Source organism: Peromyscus californicus, unplaced genomic scaffold (assembly GCF_007827085.1).
Source record: "Peromyscus californicus insignis strain IS unplaced genomic scaffold, ASM782708v3 Scaffold_9__1_contigs__length_137607984, whole genome shotgun sequence".
Lineage (NCBI taxonomy): Eukaryota > Metazoa > Chordata > Mammalia > Rodentia > Cricetidae > Peromyscus > Peromyscus californicus.
In genome coordinates this window covers 131,914,145-131,926,959 of record NW_026294617.1, presented here as the reverse complement: position 1 = coordinate 131,926,959, position 12,815 = coordinate 131,914,145, and the positions used below count along the sequence as shown (strand labels likewise).

The window sequence follows — 12,815 nt, the reverse complement described above, 5'->3', positions numbered from 1 at the left end:
TTCTCCTGCTCTGCCTTTCTCGGGCAGACCGGAGGTGGTAGCCTCTCCAACCCCTTTCTGCTCACTCTCCGTCCAGTCAGCTCCTGGCTTCCACCTCTCCCCAGATGGCCTCATCCTACTCTTCCCCCGGTGGGTGCTTGGCACACAGTAGGGCTCGGTATATTTCTTCTCTCCTATTTTTTCTAGTCTTTTTTGTGCCTATACACATCCTAAGTGTAAGTTTTCACCCAGAAGTTCTCCTGGCCCTAGTTTACATATTACTTCTGGTAATCACTTCCAATCTGTTAGTGCCCATTAATTAATATGCTCAGTATTTATTTGGAAAGTACAGAGAATATGAAGACAAGTTACAGAATGATACACGGTCTAGCCACCCACAGTGAGCCACGTGACTTTGCTGATCAGTTTCCTTCCCATCTTCTACATCTCTCTCTTTTTGAATGCCACAGCAACACAGGCAACAGAATTCTGTTTGCTTCTTCCTCTCACATAATCTTACTTGGTCTCCTTTTAGAAACAATTTAAGGACTAGATGTTATTAGTTGTACATTGTACCACTTAGTGGTATACTCGATCCTCTGTTAAGAAGAACGCAAGCTGGTTGTAATGCTGATCTTAATGTCTCTTTCATTATTTCTTTAGACTAGGAGAGATTATGGATTATTTATTTTTATATCCCCAGTGTATATTTTAAAACATGTGATTTTAATCAAAATCTAATTGTGAGAACAGCTACTTTTCCTTTTCCCATAACAACTTCCATGCTGTTCTTGGCCACATACAGCCAGCACCTAGGGCTTCCTGGTGATTGCCATTTCTCACGTATTAGAAAATCCATTATCTCTGCCTCGGGGTCTTTAATGGACCAGGGAAAGGTGATTGGGACACTCAACACATGGATTTTGTGGCAACCAATTCAACATTGACTTCCTACTTAGACTGGTGCCTGTTACCTTTCTTCTGCTTTAGAAGAACTAGACTCTCATTGTGGAAGAACTGAGTAGCAGAAAACAGGAGTAAGAGAAAATGCCCCATTTTCTCTCCCTTTCCACACCATCTAGCAAACAACTCAATAGTTTTGGTATATTTCTTTCTGATCTTTGTCCTTAAATAATTTCTGGGATTCATTTTAATTTCAATATGCTTGACACGATGCTGCCCACAGCAGTTTGCATTTTGCTGAGTATTGACCATATGTGCTTCGCTCTATATTATTAGTTCTATGACATCTCCTCTCACAAACACACTGTATTACTGCAGTGTTCTCGTGCTTGTGGACATTGCAAACTTTCCTTTGTTCCCAGCCCCACCATCTATGATCTCTGAGTTCTGTATTGATTGCTCCAAATGAACTCTGTGTTAGCAATCTTCATATGAAGCTTTTTCTCTGTAATTAGAATTACATCCTTCAGAAAGAAGAGTGAGTGATTATTTCAGTTTTTCTAAACAGCCTATGAGTTTATACTCAAACAGTAAAGAAATAAAATATATATTCATCAAAGAAAACAGAAGAATTTCAAATGTCACATTATGAAGACAAGATATAGAACTTAGAAATTGCTTCTTGGGCAATTTCTGAACATTTTTGGCTTAATTCAGGAGTGGGTGTGCATGACTGTTTGTGTATGCTTGTAGGGATACATAGGATCACATTGGTGGGCTTCCTAAAATAAATCATATCACTTCCCAACATGTTTATGTAGCAAACCTCACAGAGCTCTAGTGGAAATGCTCCAGTTGGAGTGAGGACAGGTGTGACCAGAGACACTGCTCCTAATTAATACCAGACTCTCAGGGTGGCACTGGACCTTTCTCAGCCTCAATCAATTGAGACCTTATCAACTGAGGAAACGTAATTAAATCACATTTTGGTAGATTCTATGTTTCAAAGGTAAAAGAATTACCACTTACTAGGTCTACTTGGATAAACTGCTGGGGGGCAGTCACCACGGGACAGATCTGAGAAAGTCTGAAAGGAAAGGGGCATGTTAACACTTCAAAGCCAGCAACGATCAGTTTCACTCTCAATATCAGAATTCTGAGCTCGACATCTTAACTCCACATCTCATTTTCCCAAATCGTCTCTCTACTGCCAATAATTGTAAGATTATTACATACAAATTATTGTTGGAAAATGCCTCTAAATGCTCTGAATGAATCAACAAAGATTTAAAAAACCAAGATATTACAAAAGCAAGGCACACCTGTGAAGATATCTTAGTCATACTCTGAATCTCTTACCCTTCAAAATTTTTCTGGAAAAACAGCATTTTCTATAATTAACAACCAATTAATAGTATTTAATACAATAAAGCTTTAGAAATCTCCTGTGTATGTCAAATCTTGGAAAAGGTGGGCTTGAATATTTTGTTGGACTGTTTTATTTAGTGTGTGTATGTGTGTGTGTGTGTGTGTGTGTGTGTGTGTGTATGTATGTGCCATGCACGCTAAGGCACACATGTGGAGGTCCTATTGCTAGATTGGTTTTTTCCTTCCATCATGTTGGTGTCAATGTGGGGATTGAATTCAGGTCAGGTGGCATACACCTTCGTCAACTAAGCCACCTCGCAGTATGGTTTTATAATGATGATTCTAGACGACATAAAATTCTGTCTCTTATCCACAATAGCCCCGTCCAGGTAGAGAAAATCTCTCAGTTGGAGCTACCTAAGCACACTTAATAGTCTTTCCTACCCAGCAAGTGTACACAGGAATGCCTCATGAATGGTGTGTTTCTTTGTTTACATCATGAAAATTCTGTGTTTTAATGAGTGTCTACACAGTGATACACCACGAACACAGTGTTTTTGAGTGTTCATGTGAGCTTGTGTTTTATGGGAATGGCACCATTAATATTCATTTTTCTAGATCTGGATATTTTTCCAGTAGCAAACTAGAATGTTGCACTTAAGATCAGAACAGCAGTAAGTTCCTTCCGGGCGTGAGCTTGAGTACACACACCGTTGCAGGCCTGGCCATGGCCTTGCAGAACTGGCGGTAGTATTCCCAGTGGCTTTTGTCTCTTTCATTAAAAAATTGCATTTCGAAGTAGGTTAGAAATTTCTCTGGGCACCTGGAGACGCAGATCTGTGGAACAGAGAAGCACAGTGATGGGAATGAATGGGAATATACCAAGGAAATGCCTACAAGGTTGGATGGGCTTCTGAATTACCCACCTGGGTGAAGAATAAAGCACAATTTTTCATCTAAGTGACTTCAATCATGTTTCTAGTTTTATTGTATAAAATTAAATTTGGCATAGAATGTTACCAATGTGTACTTCTTGCTTCTTTGGTCTTGTGTTAAAACAAGATTTTGAACAGTAATGATATTTTATGCTTTGATTTTGAAATTGGCATCTAGCGTGTTAGAGACCATGGTAACATTTTCAAACCAAGCGTTTCTGTGGTTCTCCTTTCCCACCTCCTCCATACAGTTGCCTCTGTTCCCCTTGCATTCCCCTATTATTTTCCCATTTCCTGTCCCATGTGTCCCTCTTCCCACCTCCATCCCTTCTCATCATCTGATACCAACCTCTCTAGGGAAAGGATAATGTTGAACGAGGTGACCCAAACTCATAAGACAAAACCAGCATGTTCTTTCTTATATGTAGATTCTAACCTGTGACATGTAAAGTTTAAAAACTCTAGATGGATTGATTTTAACTTTATTTTTGAGATAAGTGTGGATCCACAAGTAGTTGTGAGAAACTGAACTTTCCACGTGCTGGTCACTCAGATTCCCAAACAGTCATACTTTGTGGAACTATAAGGTAACATTATAACCACTCTCATCATTTAGATTGAACTAATTTTATATCCATTCACTGTGTGCTTGTGAGGGATAGTTCTATGTGCAGATTTGGGGCTTCGATCATAGAACAATTATGATTTTTAAAAGCCCTTTTTAAAGGTTTCTATTGTTATTATTTGTGTATATGTGTGCTCATGTGGGTCCAAGTCAACATGTGCAATGTGTATGCAGGTGCCTGAAGAGGCCAGGAGAGTCCACTGGATTCCCTGGGGCTGGAGTTATAGGAGGTTGTGAGTCATCTGACAGGGATGCTGAGGAACTGAACCCAGGTCCTCTGCAAGAACAGCAAGTGCTATAAACTATCTCTCTATCTCTGTCATGAATTTTAATAAGACATTTTCTTAAATTGTCTGGCTTAAGAGGTAGGAGTATAATTCAAGATTAATTCTGCAGTCTCTATATATTCTAGGTTAGAATCTTGATTTGTTTTCTATATGAATAAAATGACTTGAAATTTTCTGACATTTGTTAATGTGCATGGGAAATATTTGTCAATGTGCCCATGAGTTCTCCTTAATTGTGAAAACATAATTAGACTTTGTCACCATGAGAAATAAGCAAAATACATATATCTGCCGCAATTAATTACCAGTTAAGTCTTTCCACAACACTATCTAGACATGGGCAGGAGAGGTCACCTATGCAATTATTTTGCAATAATAGACTGAGGGCATATCTGTGACAAACCAAGCTACTGTGGTCATCCATGGAGCCATGACAAAGTGATAGCAATCCAATGTGCAATTTCATAAAGGATGGTAGAAACACGGAGGTGCAGTCTGGTGTTTTTGCTTTTTGCTTATGATTTTTTAATTTTTTATTTTTTTTAATTAATTTATTTTTATTTTATGTGCATTGGTGTTTTGCCTGCATGTACATCTGTGTGAGGATGATGGATCCGCAGTAACTGGAGTTACAGACAGTTGTGAGCCACCATGTGGTTGTTGGGAATTGAAGCCAGCAATCTGTGAACTCCGGGAACTACAATGCCAACTTGCCTCTGGAAGATACTCAATGCTCTTAACCACTGAGCCATCTCTCCAGCCCCTGCTTATGATTTTAAAAGGAAACAAAAGTCACATCGAACTGGGAAAGCTGCATCAACTTCTGCGCATCTCTCCATCAGTTCTGCTCCTCCTGTGGAAATCCCCCAGACACAGCCTGTTCCATCATCTCCCATCAATCCTTTAATATTTATTTTTCTTCAATGTTTTGACAATTTCACACATGCATATATGAATTTTCATACTCTGTTACCTCTCTCTTTCATCTTCTTCCCACTCCTGCTGAAAACCCTCTTCTTACTTTTTTTGCATTCCTGGGACGCACTACGTTTAGTTGGGGTGTTTGCATGACTATGAGCAGGGAGTTATTTTATTTTCCATGTTTTGGACCACTAGCAGCAGCTCATCAGCGACTACACTGATGATGAAGCCAGCTCCTCCTCGTCACCCAGGCATCAACTGCTGACGGTGCTTCGGGGAGGAGAGAGGCCCCGGGAGCCTCTCCCGCACTGTGCTGGGATACTCATGGGCCCCATCCTGCACGTGGCTGCTGTGAACTCATGGAGGTGATCGCTGTGCTGTGTCCAGAAGAGTGTGTTTCACAGCAGTCTCCATACATCCCCTGACTCTTGGAGTAGGCGACATAGATGCCGTGCTTAGGGCTGAGCAGTCAACAATAACTTATTCTCAGCACCAGTTACAGCTTTCATATTGCCTGAATGGTCTTACTCATCTGTGAACCCCGGGAACTACAATGCCAACTTGCCAGCAAGATATGCCTACTGGTACGTTAGTGCCATGGCTATTCTGTCGGTCACCAGATGCTCCCTGGTTGGATTTGAGGCTGCTCTACAGGAGGGAATTTATACCTGGCAACATAAACCTGGTCAAAAGTGCATGGACAGGAAATAGATAGGCCCTGGGGGAAGCTACTACTGCTGTTTTTCTGAAGGAGTGTGTTGTAAAACTGCTTTCTGATATTTGTATTTTTATGTCCATAGATTAGCACAGGTCTCAGTGCTGTTTGGAGAAGCCTCTGTTTGCAGCAGACTACAGATAATGCAGAAGCAATAGCTGGTCAGAGTGCTGGTGATTTTTCTTACTGGTGGACCCTATAGACAGTTAGGCAAAAGCACAGTTGCTAAGTAGGCAGCTTTCCTACCTTTGCCACGCTTTTGCTATCTACAGGGGCACTTGGTGTTGACCACAGAACTAAGCAGGAGCGGAACTAAACACATGCCTTGAGTCTCACAGTAATGCTGTGTGATAGCAGCAGGAGTCCAATGTCTCTGAGAAGTTTGACAGTGGAAAAAAAGCCAACTCCACACTCACCCTCCTTAAGCCCCTCATCACCATACTTACACACATGTGCACTGCCTGCCTCTGTGCCTCTTCTCTCTGTCTCTGTCTCTGTCTCTGTCTCTGTCCCTGTCTCTCTCTCTCTCTCACACACACACACACACTTCTAGAAGGAGCACTGGAGGTCTCATAGCTAAAGAGCTGTATATAGAGACACTGACAACATTCTACATGTCCATGTGTTTTATAAGAAGGTCAGTTATTGTCAGTGTAAATGGGAAAAGCTCACTCTGATTGGAGCCAAGTGGACTAAATCATGCTCATATTAGGAGATACCTCAGAGACATGTTATCTTTGATTCTTTGCTCCTAAGATGGTGAAAGACTCAAGTAGATGGCTACATTTTGGCATATTTAAAAAGTGAGAACTCAAAGAGTTAATACTTTATTGAGCTTTATATAATGTGAGGTACTGCTTCTGGGACCCTGGCAATCCTACACTTACAAATACATGCACATGTATACTACACATACAAACTGGTGCATATGCAACCCACAAAAGAAAGCAATTAAAATGGAAAAAAGTAGTTTGTCAAAGAGAATCACATCAAACTTCATTCCAAACACAAATCAGCTGTTAAAAAAAACACCACAGCAACTGCTCTTTCTTCTTTCCTTCCGTCAGACCAATTTGTTCACTTCAAATGGGATGCTGATTAGAAGCAATCAACGCATAATTAGCCACAGAAGAAGGTCACACGGAGGCTGGGTGTCCTAATTGATCCTGGTCTGTTCTTCAAGTGCCTGTGACACATGTCTGGACCATGCTGCCAGTTGACAAGAACATAGCGCATAGAACACAGCTCAGATCTATAAATACACTGTTGCGGGGCTCATAGATGCAGGACGCAATACTGCAGTCACGACGTACCCCACTGGGCTGTGACCCCTGTGATCTCACAGGGCTCTTTCAGCATCATGCTTCATCCCTGTCGTTACGTCATCAATTCCAGAGGTTTAAACACTATTATAAATAAGAATTAGAGGCCAGGGAGAGTGGGTTGCCCTGAAGATTAAAATACTTCATTTGCTATGTATGTTCCCACATAATCTAGGAAATCATTTATGAAAATAATAAACACGTCATTTTTGTTTTATTACAGGAACATTGGTTTGTATGGTATAGTGGAAAGAGTAGGAAGATAGTCATTCATTGATTTACCAGTTCCTTCATTCTATAGATACTTATTAATCATCTACTCTGGGGTTTGAAGGTAGTGTGAACACAGTGGTAAACAAAACAGATGAGAAGCCTTACCCACAAGGTGTTTGGCTTTTAGCACAGGGAGAAAGACAGTGAACCATTTGATTGTTACTGAAGGCTAGAAAAGAGATTCAAGAGTGAGGGGTGGATGGTGCAGCTCCATTTTAAGTGAGAGGTTTTGGGCTTTTCAGTCAGTAAACTGCCTTCATACAACCCTGAGGACGTGAGTTTGGATCCTTAGCACCCATGTGAAAAGCTAGGTGTAGCATCAGGCCTGTGGTTTCAGAGCTTGGGGACAGACACTAGATCACTGGGGTCTCTGGCTAGCCAGCCTAGCTGAATCAGTGAGCTTTGGGTTCAGTGAGAAACCCTGTCTCAGAAAATAAGGTTGAGAGAAATAGAGGACACTCCAAGTCAGCCTCTGGTCTCCACAGAGAACACAGGGCACACGTGCACATTTGCACACACATAATCTCACTAGAAAGACAGCAATTATAGAAAGATTTGCATATTGGTGGTTGATCCAGAGTGCCATCTGGAAGAAGAGCACTCAACTCGGAGAAGGAGCCTGCCTGCATCCTTCGAAGAAGGCAGACGGCCGACGGCAGTGCTTAGAGGAGGCTATTTCACCTTGCCTTGTCTGGGCTTATTTATTTATTTAACCTTACAGAGCTTTCTGCTTAGAGGGGGATGTGGGAGTATCTTCTAGACTGTCATGTAGTGGGTAACTGTTCTAGCTTTGACCTGGAAGTACTACCCTCAGTAAGGCTTCCAGTAACTGTCACGCCTACCTATGACCGGCCCCTGAGGCGGGTTCGAGATGGGAGCCCTTTAAGACCGAGATCTGGATGTGCCAGCTCTCTTGGTTCTTGATGATCCTGGACGCTGGATGGTAGACTGAGCGGAGTTCTCCAGAAAACCCAGCTGTACTGCACCTCACCTCTCCCAGATCCTGTAACCAACCCCTTTACTAGCTCTAAGTTACCCCCCAAAATAAACCTCCCTTAATAAATCTTCCAATAGTGTCACAGGCTACAGAGCTCAGGGAAGCTGGTGGTCCCTCCTGATATGCAGTGAAAGGAAGCATCTAAAGCCAGCAAAGCAAGTAACTGGCTAGGAGCTCAGCCAATGAACAGTTCCAGCCTGCATGACAGAAATGGCCGGAAACTCCAGCTACAACCTCCCTCCACCCACAGATCCCATCATCACCTGGGAGAGGAGCCTCAAGTCCCAAGACCTTTTATTTTTATACTTCTTTCTTTTATATTTTTAGTAATGTTTTTATGTCATTAAAATATTTGTGTTTCTTCCTCTTCTTACTTTTTTCTAATTTTATTTACATGTTTTCTCTAATTTCTAATCATGCATTATTTCTTGCCCCATTCTCTCCCCATCACATGCTCTTTCTCTTCTTCTTACATTTAGCTTTGATTCCCCCTTTTGTCCTTTCTCATCACTTTCCTTTATTTCATTCATTATTATCTCAGTTGATTTTAACTTCATATCTTTTCTCCATTATTTTAAGCAATTTCCCTCTCTATGTGTATTGGTGGTATAGTAGAAGATTTCACTTGATTTAACTAGAGTTCTCTACCTGGGGTTTGCTTCTCCTCTCTACAGATCCAGCCTTCCTGAGAAGGCTGCTTACATAGACAACCCCAAACAACTAGGAAGAGACACACATCTTAACAGATGCACAAATCACAGTTTAGAAATCATGAAAAAGCAAGACAACGTGGCTCTTCCAAACATTCACAACTCCTCAATAAATGAATCCAAAGACACAGAAATGATTGGAACCCCAGACAAGGACTTATGGGCTGTGGTTACTTATAAGAGCAAATGGTTACCATCTCCAAGGTCCCCTGGTAACTCTGAAATCATTCATCTCTGCTGTAGCTTTGTTTAAATGTAAATGAACATGACATCAGGCTTCCATGTTCCTACCACACAGACAGACTCAACACAGAGTTTCTGAATTCACCATGAATGTTGGCAACTGCTAACGCCACCATGAAGGCAGCCTTCACCTTACCTGGGTAGTAGGGCACTGTAGCCTCGGCATCATGGAAGAACCGGTACACCTGAATAGGTTAAAGTAAAACAAAATGGTCTTGTTCCTGTTAACAAAAGAAAACATAAACAGTTTTTATCAGTGACAGTGGGAGTGCTCTACAGCACATCAAACCACAGACGCTTTTAATGCCTTGCCTTTAAATACCAGATTTACCTTCTGTAAATGGGTGCAGCATATTCTCAAACTGCCTTTCCATTGCCTAACAATCACAGCATTGTTTTGTGATTATTAAAAATTGAAATAAATTGTCCACCAGCAAGAAAGGGTTTATCACAAGGCAGAAGATCACACTGTCATTGGGAATGATGTTGACACACATGTTTAATGGAAGGTGTGTGTGTGTGTGTGTGTGTGTGTGTGTGTGTGTGTGTGTGTGTGTGTGTGTGCTGACTCAGTCTTCTGTCGCATCCGCGTTGAAAGCCCAGCAATCTTCATGAGCCGAAGTTCTTGTAGTGGCCAGAAGGTGGCGGTACAATCAACCAAATTTCCACCTTTTAGAGGAAATACTGAAGAACAGGTCTTCAAGCCACAGGTCAGGAGTAACTTCCTGTGCTGAAAGGCATTGAAAGTTATATACTGAGGCAAAGCATGTGTGCCCTCTGGAGCTGGGGTTTCATCCGGTTTGGTATTTCGGGAAACCGGTGTTTCTCCCACAGTCGTTTTAGTTGGGCGCAGGCGAATCACAAAAGGCCGGATTCTTCTCCATCCCAGGTACAACGATGCCCTCTCCAAAGACAGGCTCTACGCCCAGTTATGAGGAATCCCTTCTACGTATGAGAACCCAAGGACAGCTGCAAGGTCATCACAACCCAAAAACAATCACTCCAGTGGTTACGCTGTGGCCCTGGCATGGCTTTACCCAAACTATTTACTCGGCCTGAGATGCACCCACTGCGTTCTGGCACAGAAGCACGCACATTCATTTAGTACGCGCGCGCGCGCACACACACACACACACACACACACACACACACACACACACACAGGCCACAGGTCAACCACAGATGTCATTCCTCGGGCGTTATCCACATTTTATTTTAAGACAGGGTTCCTAACTGACCCGGAGCTCACCAAGTAGGCTAGGCTGGCTGGCAGGTGACCCCGAGCGATCTGCCTGCCTGTGATGGCCCAGCACTGAGAACACAAGCATGGGCCACCCCACCCGGCCTTTTAAACGTGGGTTGAAGGGACTGAGCTCAGGTCCACGTGCTCAGGCAGCAGGCATGTTACTAAGTTACTAAGTCATTTCCCCAGCCCTCCTGTGGAAGGCTGAGGACGACTGCAGGGGCCACTGAGTTCTCTCCTTCCACCGTACAGGTTCCAGGGATTGGACTCCGGGGCCAGGCATGGCCTCAAGTGCCTTTACCCACTAAGCCATCTCTCTGGCCCAGCCTGACTTCCTGAATGGATACCATATCAGGCACACTTCCACGTCAAAAACACACCTCTACACAGTAACAGTTAAAGGTGAGCGGTATTTCACTATTTAATTATGTCATAGCCCATGCAATCCATCTCTTTGGACAGACCGGTAGACTGCGTTCTGTCCTGACGGCTGCACCGTACTCACTACATGCTGTCGTTCAGTTTCACGGCTTCTGTTTGGGCTGTGACAAGAAACAGTATGAATCTCTCTGAAAGTTCTTTCATAGGCCATGCCTCAAAGGCTCTGCCCTGCCGGTGACACTCTTGGGAAGTTTTTGAACCTTTCAGGGGTGGGTCCTCCTGGGAGGAAGTAAGATCATCGAGGGTGAGCCCCTAATGGGGAGGTGGGGCCTCTAAGGGAGAGGTGGGGCCCCTAAGGGGGAGGTGGGGCCTCTAATGGGGAGGTGGGGCCCCTAATGGGGAGGTGAGAACCCTAATGGGGAGGTGGGAACCCTAATGGGGAGGTGGGAACCCTAATGGGGAGATGGGAACCCTAATGGGGAGGTGGGGCCCTGACAGGCAGATGGGGCCCCTGACAGGCAGATGGGACCCTGACAGGCAGATGGGGCCCTGACAGGCAGATGGGGCCCCTGACAGGCAGGTGGAGCCCCTGACAGGCAGATGGGGCCCTGGCTGGCTTTTGTTTCTTTGCTTTTCGGCTTTCGTGAGATGATCACACCTCACTGCTGCAGGCTTCCACCTTAGTGTACCGTGCAGCCACCAAGAAAAGCAAGTTTAGGACCACGAAAGCATGAACTGAAACTTTTGAAACCATGAGGCAGAGCAAAGTTTTCCTCTTTTGACTTGTTATGTATTTTCTCAAAGCTAACACAGCTCATATAGTTTTAAAAGATGTGTTCAATTTTTCATTCAGTTAGTCTCTAGGCAGAAAACTGTCGAGTCACGAAAGAGTAAATGTCTGAGTGTTTGATAAAACCTCGCAAGTACCACCATAGCACACTGCCGGCAGCAGACAGCAGGGTGCTTATTTCTCACTCCACCAAACACTGGACATTTTAACAGTTTTGGTTTATTTGACAATCTCATGGGCAAAACAATTTTTAAATTTGCATTTCTCTTTAGAACTGTGACAATGAGTTTCCTGTTGCCACTGGACATCGCTGTATGCTATTTCTTGCTTGTTACTTTTGTCTCGTTTTCAGTGGAGATCGACTTTTGCATGTGTGTGTGCACGTGTGTGCGCGTACATATTCATGCTCGTGGGAGCCAGAGAACAACTTCCTGGAGCTGGTTTTCTCCTTTCCCCTTTACACGGGGTTCTGGGCTCAGAGCCGGGTCATCGGGCTTGCACAGTAAGCATCCTTACCAGCTCAGCCACCTTGCAGTTCCCTGGATGGAAAACATCCGTTCACTTGTGATTTCTGTGTTCAGATCATAAAGCCATTGTTCCATTGTCATGAATATTTGCTGAGTGTGGTTGTTTGGACGGCCACTTACCTTTAATTTTGTTTACAATGATTTTGGTGGTCTCCTTTTTTCCCCTTTTAAGACAAGGTTTCTCTGGTCTGGTTATTCTGGAACTCACTCTGTAGCCCAGGCTGGCCTTGAACTCACAGAGATCCACCTACCTCTGCCTCCCGAGTGCTGGGGTTACAGGGATGAGCCACAATGGCTGCCCCTTTTGGTGGCTTACTTTCAATGACAGAATTCTTCAAAATTTCTGTTGTGTTTTTGGGTTTGCATTTATATTTAGAAGTTGTTGTTTAGCCCATAGTTTTATTTGTTTTTTATTGTTTCTTTCAGCTTTATATTTTAAAGGATTTTTTTTTCCCCCGAGACAGGGTTTCTCTGTGTAGCTTTGCGCCTTTCCTGGAACTCGCTTTGGAGACCAGGCTGGCCTCGAACTCACAGAGATCCGCCTGCCTCTGCCTCCCGAGTGCTGGGATTAAAGGCGTGCGCCACCACCGCCCGGC

At 43.5% G+C, this 12,815-nt stretch overlaps 1 protein-coding gene across 6 annotated transcripts in view; it reads right to left on the bottom strand.

Moving 5' to 3' along the window:
- Positions 1-12,815, bottom strand: part of Slc44a5 (solute carrier family 44 member 5) — a 316,279-nt gene that overhangs the window by 36,498 nt on the left and 266,966 nt on the right. For all 6 annotated transcript variants that reach the window (XM_052730288.1, XM_052730286.1, XM_052730290.1 and 3 more), the window contains 3 exons: positions 9,415-9,499; positions 2,962-3,087; positions 1,912-1,969 (listed from right to left, as the gene is read on the bottom strand). In XM_052730288.1, the coding sequence (XP_052586248.1) occupies positions 1,912-1,969; positions 2,962-3,087; positions 9,415-9,499 (269 nt within the window). The remainder of the gene's footprint in view (positions 1-1,911; positions 1,970-2,961; positions 3,088-9,414; positions 9,500-12,815) is intronic.